Source organism: Nyctereutes procyonoides, unplaced genomic scaffold (genome assembly GCF_905146905.1).
Source record: "Nyctereutes procyonoides isolate TBG_1078 unplaced genomic scaffold, NYPRO_anot_genome, whole genome shotgun sequence".
NCBI classification, from domain to species: Eukaryota; Metazoa; Chordata; class Mammalia; order Carnivora; family Canidae; genus Nyctereutes; species Nyctereutes procyonoides.
In genome coordinates this window covers 30,995,001-31,015,000 of record NW_026575133.1, presented here as the reverse complement: position 1 = coordinate 31,015,000, position 20,000 = coordinate 30,995,001, and the positions used below count along the sequence as shown (strand labels likewise).

The following is a 20,000-nucleotide window of genomic DNA, read 5'->3' as shown; positions in this document are numbered from 1 at the left end:
GCCTGGCAGGCCAGGCCGCCCCAGCGCCATTGTAATAACTCATGCAAATGTGAGGGCTCCCGAGACAAAGAGAGGTCAGGCCAGCGGCTCGGGGATTCCTGTCGACAAACAATATTAGATGTAAAATGTGTACCTTTGACAAAAGTATTAATATAGTGCTTTTGATTTTTTTTTTCCTGATGAAAAGTGAAAAGTAGTAATTGTGGAGTGACAGAGGAAAATGAAGTTTTGAACCAAAAGGCAAAGTTCGCGGATGAAAAAACCCAACCCAATTAGCTGCTTATGAGGAATCGAAATGCAAGGCATTTGCTCTTCCATCCCCCTCAACAACCTTTTGATTGACTCTGCTTAGATCTGTACAGCAAAGCAGATAAATCGACATGCCACATGCACGCAATGCTTAATCATTTGTAATAGTCATATTTGCCCTGACATATAATTTGCTATATCAAGCCAGCTTTTTTTTTTTTTCATGCTCACCAGTATTCTGTGGCTTGGCCTTTGCTTTATAAAACATTTAATAGTTTGCTTTAAACACATCAACATGCTGATGTACGATTGCCCTTTGCGTGCCGCCTGGAGGAGCGGCCCTCCTCTCGTCCTGCTGCGCCAGCACGACCCGCGGCGGGCAGAGTGGCCGGAGTCGGGGCCGGGGCTCTAAGGTGTGCGTTCTCTGTCTTGTGCGAGCAGCCACTCCGTGCATCAAGGCCATAAGCCCCAGTGAAGGCTGGACCACGGGGGGAGCCACCGTGATCATAATCGGAGACAACTTCTTCGACGGCCTGCAAGTCGTGTTCGGAACCATGTTGGTGTGGAGCGAGGTAAGCCTGCGAGCTCGGGCCGCGTCCCGCCGTAGCTGTCCCGCGAGCGGCACGGCCAGCTGTCCGTGGTGCGCCCACGCGGGGCACCCTGTCGCAGACGCCCCCGTAACTGACGGTTCGCCTGTGGCAGGGGCTTCTCTGGTGGGTGGGCACAGAGCCCCCCGACCCTGGGGTTTCAAACCTGCCGTAGGAGGTCCCTCAGTGCGCTGCAACAATTAGTGCTAGAATTACTAGAAGCAGGTTTAAGGAGACATATGGTGGCAATTTTCATATGAATGATGCCCTGTGGCCTTTCCTGCAAAGTAAAACCCAGGATCGTTTGCAGATATTTTTCTTAAAGAACACTGTAGATCCCCGGTCTCTGGGTGACAGCTAGGAGGGAGCATTCCGAGATGATGGTCCAATTTGCGCTCATTTTGGTAATTCTACCCCAACGACAAGGGCCCGCCCTCCCCGGCCAGCGCCTCTGAAAGCCTGTTCACTGTGTGGTTTTTGTAGCTCATCACTCCCCATGCCATCCGGGTGCAGACCCCACCGCGGCACATTCCTGGAGTCGTGGAAGTCACCCTGTCCTACAAATCCAAGCAGTTCTGTAAAGGTGCTCCTGGGCGGTTTGTCTACACCGGTGAGTTCACGTTTCCGACTTCGGTGGCAAGGCGGGGGATGCCTCTTCCCGATGGGAGCCCGGAGGTGGCCCACTGGGCCTGCACAGGAGGGTTCCCCTTGAGGACAGGCCAAGCCCCACTGGCCCGAGGGTTGGTTCAGTCGGGGGCGTGGTTTTTGCATCCTCGTCCAAGCTGGTGATGCTGTGGACAGGTGCAGCCCCCACAGGCCACGAGGGCTTGGGTCCCTCCCCCACCTGTGAACCTTTGCCTTCTGGCCCATGAAGCGAGGTGGTGCGGCTGTCACTAGCTAGTCACCTCCAGCTTCCACTGGGCAGCTGCCTGTGTGCCCGGCCCCCGTGGAGCGGCCCTGCGTGCCCACGGTATCACTCTACGTGGGTGCTCGCGGTGCGGCTGTTCCCTTGCACAAGTTGGGACTCAGAGATCAAGCACAAGTCACGTGCCCGAGGCCACACAGTGCGAACGATGGGCCCCTGACGGAAGCCAGGTGTCCGCCCCAGGCCCTACGCTGTTTCTAAAAGAGGACCCGTTTTCTGTGAGGGTCTCAAACATGTGTCACCAGAAAGGGTCACCTCTGAAATGGCATGTTTGTTGTCCCAGGGCTGTCGTATACAGTGCTCTGCCCACACAGGTGCTTGGTTGACATGATTCGTCCAGGTGGCTGTTGAGAGACGCCATCAATAAACTCCAGGCGTCTTTGCGTTTTGACTTTTAGTCCTAGCCTGCTGAAAGCTCTAGTGTTGTCTGAGGAGCGTTTGTAAGGATGGACAGCACCTGCTGAAACCCCGCGGGGGTGACAGGGATGGGGACTTGTTCTTCCATATTGTGGCCTCCGTGTGCTTGTGTGGTGAGGGTGGCTGGGGCCGGGTGGGGGTCCGTGCCTGGGCTGTAGGCTGGACCACACGCCATCACCAGCTATGGGATGCCCTGCAGCACATCTGGCCGCCTCCTGGGACACGGGCCTCTCTGTCCCCCGGGGAGGTGGATGTGGAGGGTGCAGACGTCCCTTCCACTTAGGGGTTTGAGGAGGGCGGGGAGGTAACCGCACCTCCCCTTGTAGGAAGTGCTGAGTGGGTGTGAAATGGACTTACACTCCCTACCACTCCCCACAGGCCCAGCGTCACCCCAGGCCTGTGCCTGCCTCAGGTCCTCTCAGAGAGCCATGGCTGCTGTCCCCAGGGGCAGCCAGACCCCCAGCAGCCTGGCGGCCAGCGGTGATCCCTGGGGTCCTTGACGGCAGGAGTTTTCTCCTCTGTCGTCTTCCCCCAAACTCGGCATCCTGTCGGGTGGTTGAGGTGGGAGAAGGGCCACCCCCTCCCGTGGGAGCTGCACGTACTCCCAGGAGCCCAGAATTGCCAAGGAACCCTGGGGAAGTGGGCGCAGCAAGGAAAGTGGTGGGTGGAGGTCCCTGGGGACACTCCCTGGGTCAGGATGCGCTTGGCTTCCTGGGAAGACCCAGAGGCTGGGAAGGGCAGCCCGTCCAGCTTGTGAGGCCCCCAGGTTACGACACGTGGGGCCCCTGGGAAGCCGCCGTGCGGCTCCCATGAGCGAGCGCCGCGGGCCCCTGGGAGGTGGCTGTGGGGCCTCCAGCACCTCCGTGGTGGCCCAGCCTCGCGTGTCAGCGGCCGGCGCGCCTGTGCACGCGCCCCACACCCCACGTTGCGCTCACTGTCAGAGCAACCCCGCCTCCCAGAGGCTCTGGCCTGTGAGCCTCGAGCTGCGGAGGCCCCGAGGCCCGCCTCCTCCTCGGCCTCCTCCCTTGGGTTTTGTGGGGTCAGAGGGAACTTAGGGCACTGTCTTAGTGGTACCTCCTGAGGACGGCTGGGGTGGCTGCCGCCAGGGTCCCCAGGTCCTCCAAGGAACCTTCTTACCCTCCCCGGAGCCGTGCTGCGGGGCTCCTGTGTCCGCCACGGGAAGGAGCATCCTGCTCGGGTTAGGGCCCCGTGGCCAGGTGTCCGGGTGGCCAGGGTCACTTGCCCTTCCGCGCGAAACGGAGGGGAGTCGGCTGTTCCCCAGCTCCTCGTCCTGGTTAGAGGCCGCGGCCGGTGCCTTCAGGGGCTCCTTGCCCAGATCCGACCTTTGCATATGCGGGCTTTATTGTGGGGGGTGGGGGTGGGGACGGGTGGGGGTGCAGGTGGGGGTCAGCCCCCATTGTAGGAAGAACATGATGGCAGGAAGGTCCGCTTCAGCATCTTCCCTCCCAGGCCCGTGGAAGGCGGGAAGGGCCGGGTGAGCTTGGAAATGAGCTCAGGAGGGACTGGAAAGTGAGCGGGGCCACGTGTCCCCCCGCCGGTGGGTGTCACGTGTGCAGGGAGGGGCCATCTGTCACGTTATGGGGCGGGACCATCTATTTCGGCGGTGGGCATCATGTGTGCAGGGCGGGGCCATCTGTCACATGTGCAAGAGGGGGTGGGCACCCATCCCTGGCCAGGGGTATCACGTGTGTGGGGGGGCACCCGCTCCTAGGGGGCAGGCGCCCACATACAGGGCTGGAGTGGTGGTGTCGCCGGGGTCAGGGCAGGTGGGCATCGGTGGTCTCTGTGTGCAGGACACCGTCCCTGGCCGAGGCCTCCTCTGGGGGTGCCAGGGGGTGCTCCACCATCCTGCCCACTGAGGTCTCCTCTGTGGGTGCCCGGGGGGTGCTCCAAGGCCTCCTCTAGGGGTGCCCGGGGGTGCTCCACCACCCTCCCCGCCGAGGCCTCCTCTGGGGGTGCCCGGGGGGTGCTCCACCACCCTCCCCGCCTAGGGCAGGGGTGGTCCTCAGTGAGGGCCAGCGCCCCCCCACCCCCCCCCGCTGCCCCGAAGCCGTCTTCACTTTGGCGGCCCATGCCTGCACCCCAAAAGCTAACTGGGCTCCTGGGGCCGCATATGCGGGGCCCCACGGCCCGAGGCTTGGGGGGATTTCCTCTAGCAAGAGTTCTTTCTCGGAAGGGAGTTTGAATGAAGCCATTCAGCGAGCTCAGCCTCTCGTAGCGGGAGGCTAATTTACGGCCTCCCCCCACACCCCAATCATTAAGGGAATATACATTTCAAACGCCGTGTAAGGGATACGGGCCGTACACTCTCAGGGAGCAGAGGAAAGGTGGGGTCATAACCTGTCTGACCTGGAAGCTTCTGTCTGATTTGCATGGCCCTGAAATTGATGGGGCCCACGAAGCAATCACTGGGAATTGCACTGCCCCCCGCCCCCCAAACGGAGCCAGCCGCAGGACGCGGGCCTGCAGCCCCCGCAGCCCCTGCAGCGAGGGCGCCGTCCCCTGGGCATCTGGCTCCCATCAGTCCCGGACGCGGCCGGGACACCCTCACGTGGAACCTTCCCGACCAGGCGGCCCGGCCCCGGGATCATGAACCTGGGCGCAGAGGGGGGCCCCGCCCGCAGGGCCAAGAGGCCTCGGTCGTCTGAGAACAGGGATCTGAGAAACACCAGGGTTTTCAGAACCCGACCCGGTGAGTGAAGCCAGAGTGGGTGCAGGCGCTCTGCTGCCCCCGGGACGGGGAGGCCGGCCAAGCCCATCCATCCAGACCCTTCTGCCTGCTGCTTTCAACTACGATAAAGGCACAATTACCTTGGGAGGCAGTGGCAGTTCAGTTGATTAGCACGGTGAATTAAAAGAATGAGTCACAAATGACATGTCCGGCTCTTCCATACTAGTCCTCTGTATTCCCACTGTGCCTCACCCCTGTTGTAAGAAGGTCAAAAATTAGAGAGAGAGAACAATTTTCAAGCGGCTAGCACTTAGGAGCAGAATTAACAATCACTCTGTATGTAATTGCCAGTTAATAGTAAATTGCCTTTTAGACTGTAAAATGCAATATAAACGGGTGGGCACCTAAAATTAAATTAATGAGATATTTGCTGCATTTAAAAGTGAATATAGTGCAAATTAATAACTCGAGTGCAATGCTTGTTTTAATATTTGTCTAATAGTGTATCACTTGCCTGTTTAGTAATAATTAAAATAGTGCTTCCCACCTGAGAAACTCACGGTATGGGCAGATTGGAGAGTTTTCGGGCTTATAACTTCACCGGGAGGGACACCTCAAATTGTTAAGAGCAATAAAAGAAATTATTTTTTAATTAGGATATAGGCATTGCCACGTTACTTGATTAAGACAGATTGGAATCTGTACGCTTCTAATTGGAATTACCTTAGAACGAAAACTGGTCGACAGACACGTTTCCGGGTGTGAGGTGTCCTTGCACAAACGCGAGTGTCGCGGTTTCCTCAAAGGGTCCATGTGGGAGAAGGGTTTCCTGTTACACAAAAGAACCCAAGCTGGTTGGTGGCGGCTTACCTTTGAGCATCATCGGCACAGGATGCCGGGGTGCAGCCGGCGGCGGGGGCTCTTACCTTTGACCCTCCGGTGCCTGAACGTTTGGCTGACCCACCTCTGTTTTAGAGCGCTCTCTTGCTCGTTTAAAGAAATTATCACAAATTACCGGCGGTCAACATAGTGTCTGCCAACAGCCAAACCCGGTTGGTTACTAAACAAGATGTGGGCAGGTGACGGTCAGCGCGTCCCGGGCGGGTGCAGCCGGAGCGGACTGCTGTGTGCCCGGGCCAGGCTCAGGTCCGCCAGGCACTTACTTGCCAGGCACGTAAAAATGATTATTTTCTGCACAAAGACGTGCATTCAGTTTCCGGCTCGTGAAATCATTACTCAGCCATGATTGCTAACAGTTTGTGTTCTTTCCTATACGGTATTTACGTGTGTGTGTGTGTTTTCCCGTAAGTCTGATTGTGCCTTAAACGGGGAACCTGTCGAGGCAGGGTGGCCCCGGGTGGGGGGCGGGGGGATACGACTGTCCTGGCCCCGGGTGGGGGGTGGGGGGACACGACTGTCGCCTCGCCCAGGGCCTACCGCAGCCTCTGGCGGGCTTCCCCCGTGCGCCCCGCCTCCCGTCACCCCCTTGAAAGGCACTCGTGGTTCTGAAGTGTCTTAAAGATCTTCTGTGTGCATTCAGAGGTGATTCTGTCGACAGCACGGTGACACACTGTAGAGTCAATAGTGCCCTTCGACCACGGCCGCCACCAACTAGCTGTCCCCCGGCCGGCGCTCTTCAAACAGATTACTTGTATCCGCGGCACAAACGATTCCTAATTGCCCCCCACAAATCATACTATTTTCACTGCGCGTCACTAAATGCTGGCGCCTTCTCTTCAACGGAAGCCACCACCTGATTATCCCAGTTGCGCATTTTTACCCGCGTGCGTGGGCCTGGCGGGGAAACAGATATTGTTAATTGCGGGCCCTAGAATTTGGGGGCGGCCTCCAGCCGGTTGAGCCGCCTGCCCCGGCCGCTCCCGGTCCCCTCCTCTGCGTGAGCCACGCAGGGTGGCCGTGGCCATGCGCGGTCCCTGGCGGAGAGACCTTGCCTTTCCGTGAGGGCGGCCAGGTGGGGCCCGCGTGCCGGGCTTGACGTGTCGGGGCCTGTCCGGGGTGGGAGAGCGGGGCCGGCTGTCCGCGTGGTGCACCGTGGCGGTCGTCCTTTGTCCTCGCGCTGGTGGCGAGGGCGGATTTCTGCCCGTTGACTGGGCCGGTGGGTGCACGGGCGGGCTGGCCGTCTCGGGGGTCATTTGCAGGGCTCCCCCGGGGCCCCACGGGGAGGGAGGGCGCCCAGGGTGTCCCCTGCTCTGGGCGGTGCGGCGTGAGAGCGGGTGGCTTCGGCTCACCTGCCCACGCTCCGTGGGCGCTGGCAGTGTGCGCGTTGGGCGGCGTGCCCTCCTCAAGTGGAGCTGGGAGGGCTCCCGGGGTCCCCGCTGTCCCCTTCTCTCCTGTCTCGGAGGAGGGCCAGAGAATGAGACACACCGCTTGTGCTATTGCACAAGTAGACTATTTGTCCTAATCAGTGACACCCATTTACTAGAATTGCTTAAAATGAACTATACCTCATACAGAAATCGCACATTTAGAGACTTCCATTCATCATCTGAAAATTGAGGGCCAGTAAACTTTTCTGCTCCTCCAGTGGGATCATAGGCATGCATCAAAATGTTAAAAATGATTGGTGAGAGGGAGCTGTCACCCATTTATCAAGGAAAAGAACATTATTTGCTAATTTCCCAACCAGGCTGGTGACAGGGTGCTTCGTCTTTGCACCCACGGTGACCAGCATGGCCTTTTTGTTATTAGTACAAGTCAAGCGCTTTTGGGCAGTTGCTAACAAGACACATTTGTCTGTCATCAGAGGGGCTGTGGTGGTTTTCCAACTGGCTGTGACCAAAGTCTGCTCCCGGAGCCCCGATTGGCTGCACTTCCCGGGGCCGCGCTAACCCATGAGGAGAAACCAACTGATAAATCACAAAGTTTCCGTGTCAAGGTGAAGGTATTGACTCTCCAGCACCAAACCTGACAAAATGTAGCGGAGAGGAGACAGCCATTTATCTTCCCCAAAGGACAAAAGGGTCATCCGGGTTTCACTCACTGATTGTCGAGATGTGGACGGGCGGAGGAGGCGGGCCTGGCCCTCTGCGCGCTCAGCCCCCCACCACGGGCAGGGTCCCCGGGGCCAGCACCCCACCCGCCCGGGGCGGGGGCCCGGGGAGGGGAATCACGGGACCGGATGGGCCCACGAGCGGGGCTGTCATTGCAATCTCTGGTTGGCGAGGACGCCTGCCACACTTGGGAAAACGGCTTGGGAAGGGCCCGGGGGTGGGGAGCCGGGAACGGGGGGCGGGGTGGGGGGCACCATTTAAGAGCGCGGCAAAGTGAGCCTAGTCCACTGAGGTGCAGAACGAAGCAGAGATGCTAAATGTAAAAAATCAAATCCCACAAGCCACGTTGGCGAAAACCGGCAGGTTCAACGATGGAGACCAAGACCCACATTCCCGTGGAGAGCCCTACGGAGGCGCGTGGTTCTTTCAACGCCCAAGGAAAGGAACGGATCACTCGGTGACCCCGGAAGGATAGAAACGACACCTACACACTGCAATTTTTTTTTTCTTTCTGGCTGACCACGGTCATGGAGGCCGCAGGCCGCCTCCCGCCAGGCCCGTTTGGCCGGGGCGCTGGGCAGGATGCGAAGGGCCCAGGTTGGAAGTTGACAGTGAGTGCGTTTCGCTCCGGTGGGCGGTGCGTCGGGCCGGTGACGCTTCATTTGGGGGAAGGTCAGACCTGTCCGTGTACATTTATTTGTTCCATGTCGACACTTGGATCCCAAAAGCTCAGCCTGAGAAAAAGTGCTTCTAAAAAAATAATTATCATTCAGATCACTTGGGCTTTTTTTTTTTTCATTGTAGAAAATGCAAAAATGAGTAATTCCTATCTTAGGATGGTTTTTCAATAAAAACAAAATGGAAAGCTGTTAGTCAGTGATGTGGACTGTTTGCTATGCACCAACCGCCCCCCAAATAAAATAGAAGTTTTCAAATGCTCTTAATGAGCATATGGAATAACCGGGTTCCACAGGGGACCCGAGTGCATGTGGTATGGCACATATGCTCTAGAAGACTCATTACAGAGTGTGTTAAATTTTAAATACAGAAACTCCCATTGAGACAATCGGCCACTGCACATCGCGGTGAGCGTTGCTGTAAATCATCTTTGGAGGAAGTTTCTGTAAGGGGCGGCCTGGCAGTGGGTCCGTCTGACTCTTCTGTGCAGATGTCCCCCCTTTCCTGCCCTCGTGAGGCGAGCTTACCTCGCGTCTCCCACACACGGGGGTCCTCGCGCCTGACCGCTCGCCCGCTCCGAGCATCGAGGCCCCTGGAGGACCCAGGTAGGGCCCCGAGCCCCGTGCACAGTGGACGGTGGGTGGAGGGGCCGATGGCCTGCAGCCCCACACTCCCAACGCCCATTTTTGTGAATCCGGGCGCCTGGTGCCAGTGGGCAGCCAGCTTTACCCCGAAAATCACTCGGTCCCTGGTTTTGGAGACCAGCTCGTGCTTTTCCTAAAGAGCACGTCCCCAGTACAGAAACATCCCACGTGAGCTCTCCGGCCCCGTGGTGCTGGGCTGGTGGACCAGCCTCTGGGCCAAGGGGCTGCAGCCACTCCAGCATCCTTGTGGGTACCGGACCTTCACCACGGAGGTGGCACAGATCACGTCCGCACGTGCTTGCCGTCGGACTACGGGTGTTCCCAGCCACAGCCTGTAAACTTGCCTCGTGTGCTCGTTGTCAGTTAAAACGGAGGTTTAAATACCACCAAAGCAAAGGTATAGGTGCGTGAGGTGTGGGGGCTGCAGCATCCCACGGCTCCCTGCCCATGGTCACGGTCTCCACGACAGCGTGCCGGGCCGCGTGGCCCTGCTGGTGAACACCTCTTGGCTTGGAACCCCACCCCCACGCGTCATCCACACACCCCTGTTCCTCACTGCCCAGAACCCTGCAACCACGCACATCGCTTCCGTCGTCTGCCCTCGGGAGATGGGAACGGTGTTAAAGATGAACATAGCGTCGGGGGCGTGATATTGGAGCTTACTGTCAACGTGATTTGGGGTTTACTCATGGTGTCTGGGCACAGGGTTTTCCTGAGGCCCACCTGCGCCAGGTACTCCGCTGGGCACTGCAGGTGATTCAGGGGAGAAGGGAAACCATGTGGGTCTTACGGGTGCTTAGGGTGGGGCAGCCCTCGGCAGTGGGTTCCTCACCAGAGGAAGGAGCCAGGTCTTCCTGGCAGCCTCATGCCCGGTTTTGGGCTGCACTTGGCAAATGTGATGCAGAACCCACACTTATAATCCCACTGACTCAGAGTCTCATGGGAACAAAACTGGATCTAGAAATTAATAGTCATTAAGGTGCTAAAAAAAATAGTCATTAAGGTGCTAAGTTCTACGAGAGATGGGGCAGCTGGGGCACCGTGGGTCTTCTAGGAGGGAGAATGATAGGGATAGTGTGGGGTGGCCGGGGAGGCTGCCCCCTGGACGTAGGCAGTAGGATGGGCGTTCCAGGCAGAGGGAGGTGTGTGGACAAAGTGTAAACTCGGCAAGCCTGGGTGGGTGGCAGGCAGGGCTGCAGGGAGGTCCCCTTGAGGCCTTCTGATCCCAGTACGCTCTGGGACTTTGGATCCTTTTGTGTGGACACGGAACTATTCCACATGAGCACAGAACCCAGAGTCCTGTGTTCAGGGACTGTGGGTGGGGGATTCCAGGATTTACATTAGTAATCTTGGCGATGCCCTTAAAGGCTCTGCCTTAGAACATTCCTGTACCTAAAGCCAAGAGTTAGAGATGCCTGCGTGGAGATCGATGTTGGGAAGCCAGGTTATGGTCCGTGGGGGGAGGCTGGTCCTCTGCCCCCCGCCTCCCCGCCCAGAGCTGGGGTCAGCCACGTTCCCTCCGGCGTGGGCCTCCCTTCTTTAGGCAAATGCCAGAAGCATCTGTATTGTGAGACGACATTCAGGCCGTGGAAGGTATTGCCCGCGGTACAGGGGTAGCTGGTGTGAATGTTCTCATCAGGTTAGAGACCTTGCCTTCATTTAAATCTAGTTTTTTGTTCAGGTATCGTTCACGGAGCATAAAATCCACCCAAGCGTGCCCCTGAGTGGGTTTCAGTAGATGCACTAAGGTGCGCGAGGTGTGCGAGCGTTGTGAGCTCACACCAGAAGGAACAATGCAGGCGTTAGCAGCCACCCCCCCCCCCGCCCTCCCCCTGCACCCCTGCTCCCACGACCCACTTCCACAGAGATGGACTCGCACAGCCTGTGTGCCCTGGTGACTGGCGTCTTGCCCTCGAGATCTGGTTCCAGAGGTCACGGGCACGGTCGCAGGCCTCCCAGCCTCGTTCCTTCGCGTGGCTGAACCCTAGTCCGTCGTACGAGAGACCTCAGCTCGTTCACCCGCTCCTCGGCCCCCGGACGCTTGGGCCTCACGGATAACGCCGCCGTGAGGACTCGTGAACACGTTTCCGTGTGCACAGACGAGAACGTTACGTTCGCTTTGACTGCTCGAAATCAAAAACGTCGGTGGCCCCTTCTGCGCTGGTCCGGTATCTTCGAGAAGCCCCGCCGCCGCTCCTCGCGTCTCTGCGCACCTTTGTGCACCTTGCATGGAGTGGGGCGGGCGCGGCGACACGGGGGACGGCCCGCCCTTCGAGGAGGTGGACGGGCTGGGGCCGTGCGCCCCGGGGACTGGCTGGCTTCGGGAGCGCGGGGGGCGTCTCCAGAGCGGCACACCTCCGGCTCGGGAGGGGGCATTACCTGCAGGGCGCATCAGCTTACGTCTGTACGGAGATTTCCCGCCGGTTTAAAGTGTGCAAATCCATTGCCAGGACGGTTCTCCGCAGAGCTTTTCTTTTGCCTGTTCGGGTTTCAGGACCCTTCCCTGGAAAACCGTCTCTGAGAGGGTGAGCAGCTCTAGGACACTTGATTTTTCTTTCTCAAGGCGAGGATGACAGATCGTGCGAGACCTTCCGTCCACCGAGGCCGAGGTTGACCGGCCGGCCTCTCCCTGGCCCTGCTCGCGGGCTGTGTGTGCTGGCGGGAGCCGCCCTGTGCTAGAACAGCCTTGGCGAGGGGAGGCGAGGCTCACGGGGTGGCCGGTGCCCCCACCCCGGCCCGGGGAGCCCGTCCCCGGGGACAGAGAGCCACCCGAGGAGTGAGAGCAGCTGACGGGCCATGTGACTTCGTTTCCCTTAGCGGCCGGGCCGGGCTGGGCAGGTGTAGTTCCGACGTGACTATAAAAGCCGCCATCCGATGTATTCTTTGAGGTATGTAAACAGAATTGTTTGAATGCAATCCAGTAGTTGTCAGCAAGGGTATTATTTTGGTAACAAGGAAGATGAGCTGTCCCCTTTTCTGCATTTGGTGTCACATCACAATGCCGCCATCCGCTGCCAGGCGGTGGTGAATGGAAGCGGGTCCCTGTGCACAGGCCGGGTTGGGCTGTCTGTGTGAATACCGGAACAATATTCCCCATACGAATGACGAGGCACCTGACTTCCAATTAGAAGTCAAGTGTGGCGCTTTTCCCATCCTCAGAAGTCTCGGTTATGGAAAACACCCTCCCGCCAGCGGGTCGGAGGGGCTCCTGGGGTAGCGGCTGTGGACCCAGAGGCTGACCGAGGCCGGGTCTGAGCTGCCCCTGCTGGCGTCGGGGGCCCCGGGGCCGGGACGCCGGGAAAGCCAAGTCACTTTGGTGAGGGCACCCTGGGGTTAGCCACCCAGTGTCCTCGAAGGGTGGGTCTAAGTCTTCCCGTGGCTGGGCCGGGGCCTCTCTGCTGAGTGATGCACACCTGCCACGGCCTTTGTGTTTCCCATGCATGCCACAATGCCTGGCTCACCCTGCCGAGTTCTGTGATTGAAATTCATTGCCAAATTTATTGAGAAATTAATGAGAAAAGCTGCAAAGTATTGACTTTGAGAGGAAAACACAACTCATCTTGAATGAGGAGGAAAATGCAGCAATAATTTAGCCAGTATTGATTTGGCCCTGTCCATGTATTGATCTTCATTTTACAATATTAATTTGCACCTGCAATCGGCTGCAAAGGGAACCGATTTCATTTCGTGGCCGCGTTAATGTGCAAAGCATTAGGTGCTCTTAAGAAGTGGGGGTATTACACGTCGTGTCGGGAAGGCAGATTTTTTTTTCCTATTTTTGCTTGTTACTGAAATAGACTAAAAATTAATTTTTTTGTCGGACAAAATATGAAAGCAAAAACCCATCTAAACCGTGGCCCTCCTCTCTGCTGCACGGGCCGCTTTTCATCCGCACGCAGAGCCGTCAGCCGCCTGAAACTCCAGGCACCTCTCATCATCATCCCGGATCAGTTCAAAGTTCATGAAATTTCTATGAGCATTGATCTCGCCCCATTGATTTTTTTTTTGCAGCAGATCTTTGAAATTTTAATTTCCCGAGCATCTGAATTTCTTATAGATGAAATGCGCTCGGAGGAGACAGTTGATGATGAAGTGGAGGACTTAGCGTCATTTTAAAGCCTAAAAAAGGGAGAGAAAACAGGCCTTTGCAGACCTTGCCCGATGTTTTGGAGGTGGAGTGATGGCCGCGCGGGGGGGAGGCGGGGGCGGGCGCGCAGGGTACTGGACGGGAGCTAAGTACCAGAGCTAAGTACCAGTTTTGTCCTCAGCGGCCACACATTTTTAATGCAACTTTTTATACAGTCATTTTTGAAAGAAAAGCTATCTGGAGAAACAGCAGGACAGAGAAACATTCTTCACTGTGCGATCATTTGCTCACAGCAGTGTTTATCACCTGGTCAAGTTCACCTAGTTACTTATCAGTGGGACATTTAATAACCTCAAGGTGATATAATTGCTATTGGCATTTTTCCCCCTTGGATTCAGCTGGTTAATGTGTAAACTACTTGTCAGCAAATAGCACTTTGTCACTGAAATCACTAACACCCTCTAGAGGGATGTCTTTGTATTGAGCAATTTAATTTTACTTTATTTAATTTTTACACATTACAACCTGTGTTCATTCAGGCACACTGAAGGCTTGCAGTCTGTCGGGGCAGGGTCTGGGTATCCTGTTAGTAAAATATACTATATCTTACTTAACCATCCCCATTGCCTTAATTGAAGCGCACTCTTGTCCCTCGGAAAAGGAACTGCAGATGTTCTTATTATGTAGTTATGTTGCTAATGTGAAAAACTGCCTCATTATGAGGATCTGTTTGTAGCTAGAAAATGACTGCATTATGACAAATGCATGATTGGGAAGTTACAGGAAGATGATCATTATTGAGAATGAAACTGGAACTCATTTAATAGCTCCAACCAGCAGCTGGAATGAAGCAAATGAATGTCTTCCTGTTTTTATTGTCGCAGGCAGGTTTTTCAGGCAGGAGGAACATTTGTGCTAAACCTAAAACTTCTTGTACCTTTCTTTGCTCGCCGGGTTTCCGTCGAAACAATAGAGAGGCGATGCGGAAAGCGGCTCGTTTCCTACCTGGGAGTCCCCCCCCCACCCCCCGCCGCCCTATGCGGTTAATGCCACTATTTGAAAACCAGGAGCGTGGCCGGGAGAGCAATCGGTTAGGGGTACGTGGGGTCCCGGCGCCGCGTGGGCTGGGCCAGCCCCCAGGTCTCCCCGGCAGGGGCGGGAGGGGCCCCCGTAAGCAAGCCTGGCCTCCCGCGCCCTCCTGCTGCTGCGGTGCGGTCCCGCGAGCCGGGACAGGGGTGGGGCAGACGGTGGGGACAGGACCCCAGCGCCCTGGGCCAGCAGCCCCCCTGCAGCGGCCGCAGCCCCTCTGCCACCCCACCCCCATCCCCACTCCAACCCAGAGGTGGCCTCTGCTCGTGGCTCCTGCTCCCCGGGCACCCTCAGGGGCAGGTTCCCCCACAGCCGAGCCCCAGGCATGGACATAGTAGCTGCTTAATAAATGCCAGGCGAGCGGCCCGGACTTCAGACCGTTTGGCGCTATTCCTTCCTGGCGTTGCCCTTTCTAGAGCACTCGCTGGCCCCGAACATAACGTGTTTCCAGCCTGAGATTTCGCTCGTGCACTGCCGGCCCGGAGGCCTCGAGCGTGGCCCCTGCCTCGGCTGCGTTGGGTTTGTACCTGGCACGACTTGCCGTTGGAGTCCACTAAAAAATCCTGAACATTTTGGGGGTCTCAGGGCAGGGCCGGCCGACGAGGCCAGGCCCCCGGAAGGACAACTGAAGCTGCGGCTGTCACGAGGAGGAGCGTGGCGGCCACTCCGGCCGGCGGTAGCTCCTAATTGCGGCGGCCGGTCGGGCCGCGGGCGCAGCTGCCGCTCTGAGCCGGCCGCCACTCTCCGCTGCCACATTAGCTCCAGCGATCCCAACTTGAACTGACATCACAGACCGTTAAAATTTTATCAATTGCGCGATGATTAATCCCCCAGTACACGGGCACGACTTAAATATTTAGAATGCTGCTTCTGTTATGACTTTAATGCATGTAAAGTAACGAGATTAACTCCAGTACACTCAAATAGATTTAAATATGTATCCGTCCCGAGCTGTAGGCGATTCCGGCGTGCAGGAATCACGGGCTCTCTGCGGCCGTGTCAGGCTCTATTTGTATGACCCGCGCTGGATGCTGGCCTGCATATGATAGCCGGATATCTGGCTTTTCACAGGCTGCCTGATTGCTTGCCCCATTTGGCATGGAATGTGATTCCTGGCCATTCTAGCTTCTGATTCATTCAGGTTTTATTGCTGTGTAATTTTCTTATTCTAAAATAAAAGCTCTCCAACAAAAATTACTATGCATTAGGCCGCGGTAGCCTACTCAAATGGATATTAATACAGTTTATCTCTAAAAGGACGAATAATGTATTTGAAACAGATAAAAGGCCCTCCACTAAATGAGGAATGTTAATATCTTATGGCACGGTTAATAAAGAGATATTTCACAAGGGAGATTTGTTTTATGACTTTTGATACAACAGCCTTATAATCTGACATATCTTAAATGATATAATTTTGCGCATACATCCATCTCTTTTATACGCAGCAGCCCCATCTTAGCGAGATTTGAATTCGGGACAAATGACGGGCGCTAATTACTTTGGGGGGAGGTGCCGGGTTCTAGAACTCAGCTTCTCGGACGCAGATACGCGGAAACCCGCGCAGTGAAGTTGGAAGCTTATAACGCGTTTTTTGAGAAATGTCTTGTTTACCCCCCACCCCCATTCAGCAGAAAATAACATTTGTTTTTGTTGTGTTTAAGGCAGAGTTTAAATTAATTTAACCCAGTGACACATGTTCAGAGACTAGGCAAGCTGCTAAATAATTCCTTGGAATAAATTGCTCAGGAACCAAGTACGTTAATTTACGGCTCTCCTGATGCTGACAGATGTGAGGGCGGTAGGAGGACCTCCAAATATTAACATAAAACAAATTCGCTTTATTCTTTTTCATATTTCTTCTTCATCCCCGCCTTGAGCTCACCCAAGGCTCCCTCTCTAATTATCCGCGAGGTCAGTAAGCAAAATTGGGAAGAAGCTGGGAGATCAATACAAATTATTCCTCAGCAAACCAGTGGTGACAGTTTGAATTGCAGCATATGTTTACCCAAAATCAGGCAATTTATCTTAATATCAGCAAAGTAATGCAGTGCAGGTGAAAGGTCAGGCAATCTCTCCCCCTCATAATTACCCAGTTCTAAAACAGGAAAGTGGTATTGATTGGCCTGGCTCGGTGCTCTGTGACTGGACGTGCCGGAGCCTTGCCCTGGCTCGGCTGGGCCCTCGCCTTGTAAACTCGGCACGCCGAGGATTTATTAGATGTGTGCGCGGGGCCGGGCGCTTTCTCCTCCAGTCGCAGAATTTGCCGGCCAAGTCCACGCGGCTGCGGGGTTCCCGGCGGTTCGGCCCTGGGCAGGCGGCCGGCGGGCCCGGCGGAGGGCCGCTGCTGGGAACCCCGCCCTGGGGGATCAAACGCCTCCCGGAACCGGGAAGGCCTGAACTTCTGCCCTGGTCCAAAGGCAGGGGCCCTTCCCCCGCCCCCCCCTTCCCCTGGTTCTTCCAACATAAATTCCTCGGGCGTCCAGGAGCTGAGCGCCCCACCCCCGCCCCACCCCCAGGATGGGATTTTGGGCTGCGCCCGCAGTGCCCACCCCTACCCTTCGCGGCATCCGGCATGGCGGGGACCCCCAGTGGCCCCGTTGCCCATCCTCCCCCGAGTGCCCGGCGGAGCGGCGATCTCGTTCTTGGCGCTGCACTTGAGATGTGAGCGCTCTCTGGGCCGAGGTGGCAGGTGAAAGGTACCCTCCTCTTTGCACTGCTTTAAAATATTTCCAATCCTAGAAGAATATCAATTCAACTGAAACATTGGAAAATGTCTCTCCCAGACGAGAGTGTATGGTTATTACAAGTCATAAAGCTTCTGAAAGCTTGCATTAAAGCGTCCATCACCTGTCAGGGCCATTTGCATGAAATCAATAGTGGCCGCCCATCTATCTTTTCTGATCACCTTTCATCAGGCCGATTCATTAAGTCAAACAGTCATGGTGATTAGCTGGGAGAGAGGAGAAACCCTGACACGTTCGCAATGCACAGTGGGCCACCCTTTTTGTTCCCTAATCAAGAAATGTAATACTTTATCTAATCCTTTTTGGACCAAGTCGCTGGGTGAGGCCCATCCGCCCGGCTGCCCGCACCGCACTTTTGCCTGACACCCTTGTCCCGGCCCGGGGCCGAGACATGACAAATTGTCTCCCAAGTCAACGCTGACAGCTTCTGATGATTAATGGTTTGATTATGAAGTGGTTTTACACATATAGAATTTACATCACAGAGAGTTAGAAATTTTGCCGTGTCACATACGCCGAGGCATTTTGAAGAGCTTTACTATTTGCAAAGAAAAAAGAGGGCAAAATCGCAGCAAAAGCCATGTCATGTAAAATCAATACGTCGGATCAATGCTTTATTAACAAGAAAATGTCTTACTTCACATTCCTGTGCGGACCTTTGTCTCCGGGATGTATGATGGAATGTCAGATCATATTGTGGCCCTCAACTTACGGGCGCGTTATTGAGTGTACGTGCGAGTCTTCCGGCCCCGCCGCGTCCCAGGCCCGCCGTGGGTGTTGACACCGGCGCTCGAGGAAAACGGTGACCAATTATTTCGGAGAGCACTTTCAGAGGCAGCCTCTAACCTCGTTCCTCGAAGCCGGCGCCTTTGTGTTCCCGTGCTCTGCAGACCTGCTGAGTTGGGTGGTGTTAATCATCAAATTACATGCTGACTAATGAGTGATGGCCCAAATTGTGGGCTGCGTAATGAATAGATGGCGGCAGGTCCTATTAGTCTCAGAAAACCCCTGATTTATGTCGCGCCGTGCACCGTGGCGTTACTCCATGGAAAACGATATCTACATCAAGAAGTAATGTACTCTAATAAGTATTTTCATCTTAACTCACGTCCCCGGGCCTCCGGGCTCAGTTTTTGTTGGAGTCAGGCAGAGCCATAATAAAGCCCAATGGCTCCTTATAAAGCTTGTTAAACACAGAGTGTGCAGTCGGACGGAGTCCCGGCCGTGATTCATGCACTGTACACAGCGCGTGTGCCGCTGATTTATGGCCGCGCACAGTTCATAGTCAAAATTACAATTTGAGGGATAAAAAGATTAATTACTATTTGTGGCCGGCAATTTCGTGAGGCTGGTGGAATGATAGTGCTCTACATCAGTTTGTAGTCAGCCATTCACAGATTATTAAAGCTTTGCAAGAATAAGTGCTCCTCCTGCCTGGTTTGTGCTCAGGCAATATGCTAGACAGAAAAGGACCACAGGGATAAATCTGAAGCTAGCAATAGCTGGACATATGTCATAATTGCCAGTTTCCCATAAATCCCTGGCCAGTGTGGAAGGCACCGCGTGATGTAGACAGTGATCATGACAGTGGTGATTGCTATATATGGCCCCAAGACTTGCAACTTTCCGACTGCACTACCATTTTTACAATATATTGAGTAACCCTTTGACTCTCTTCCAGTCTAATTATAGATTAGAAATAATCTTTGCGTTTATGTGCAAAAGAAAGGGGGGAAAGCCATTCCTTGAGACAGAGCTGGCATTCGGGGGTGCGTGCCTCCGAGAGCGTCAGAAGAGGAGAGTCACACATTTATTTGTAAGCGTGCAATAAACGAGTAATGGATGACATAAAAGTAATTAACCTGACCTACATTTCTGTGTCCTGTTACAGCCCTTAATGAACCGACCATAGATTACGGCTTTCAGAGGTTGCAGAAAGTGATCCCGAGACATCCGGGTGATCCCGAAAGGTTACCCAAGGTTAGTAAAAGAGCAAGTGGCGCCCTGCGTGCAGCGGGTCGGCCACCGGGCTGGTTCCGGTTTGGGGGCAGCAGGTGCTCCGGGACGGGCGGTGCGGGTGGGGGGGGGGCGCTTCCGGGTACCCCGAAACCCGCACCCGCGCGGCGAGGCCGGCAGGTGTGGGGAGCCGCCCCGGCCTGCGCCCGGTCCGCGCCAGGTGGGCGAAGAAGGGCGAGGGCCTAGGGGGCCCAGCGGTCGCTGGTCTCGTGTCTCGTCTCCGTATGTATAAAGGAGGCAAAGACAGGCTTCTCTGATACAAATATTTTGGATTCTGCGAGGGGGACATAAACTTCTGCGTAATGAAATAGTTCAATTAAACATTTTCCACTCCAGTAGCCTGCGCTGATTTCAATCTAAGCAGCCCCAGACTGATCTGTGATTACTTGACTCTTGTTTTCCTTTCATTTTCTAAAGCTCGATTCAGTTTAATCTTTTGTTTACAAAGCTTTTGTTATAAGTCCCTGACTTAGCAGGCTAACAAATGAAGTCCACATATTAATATCGAGGGGGACTTTTCATTTAAATTCAACAAAGACAAAAGCTGCCCGTGTTGTCTGTGCACACGCCACGTATCACAGGAATTTCATTTTGATGTATAACATTAAAGATAAGTCAAGCTTATAATTTTTCCTCGCCTTTGATATAATTTCGTCTCTTTCTCTCTTTGGAAGCCATCTCTGATTTTCAAGGCAGAGTTGAAAACACAAAATGAAAAATGAAGTCATAACATTATGACTGATTATTTTACATTCCATCCCTGTGCGCACCCAAGTCTTGACCACCTCTGAGTTTTATTAACACAATAAAACCTTTTAGACATTACCTTTTTAATGCTCAGCGTGAACATAAGCAATA

The 20,000-nt window shown here is 55.1% G+C and overlaps 1 protein-coding gene across 7 annotated transcripts in view; it reads left to right on the top strand.

Moving 5' to 3' along the window:
* EBF3 (EBF transcription factor 3) overlaps nt 1-20,000 on the top strand; it is a 117,508-nt gene that overhangs the window by 85,853 nt on the left and 11,655 nt on the right. For all 7 annotated transcript variants that reach the window (XM_055300576.1, XM_055300574.1, XM_055300573.1 and 4 more), the window contains exons 9-11: nt 691-821; nt 1,320-1,446; nt 19,018-19,106. In XM_055300576.1, the coding sequence (XP_055156551.1) occupies nt 691-821; nt 1,320-1,446; nt 19,018-19,106 (347 nt within the window). The remainder of the gene's footprint in view (nt 1-690; nt 822-1,319; nt 1,447-19,017; nt 19,107-20,000) is intronic.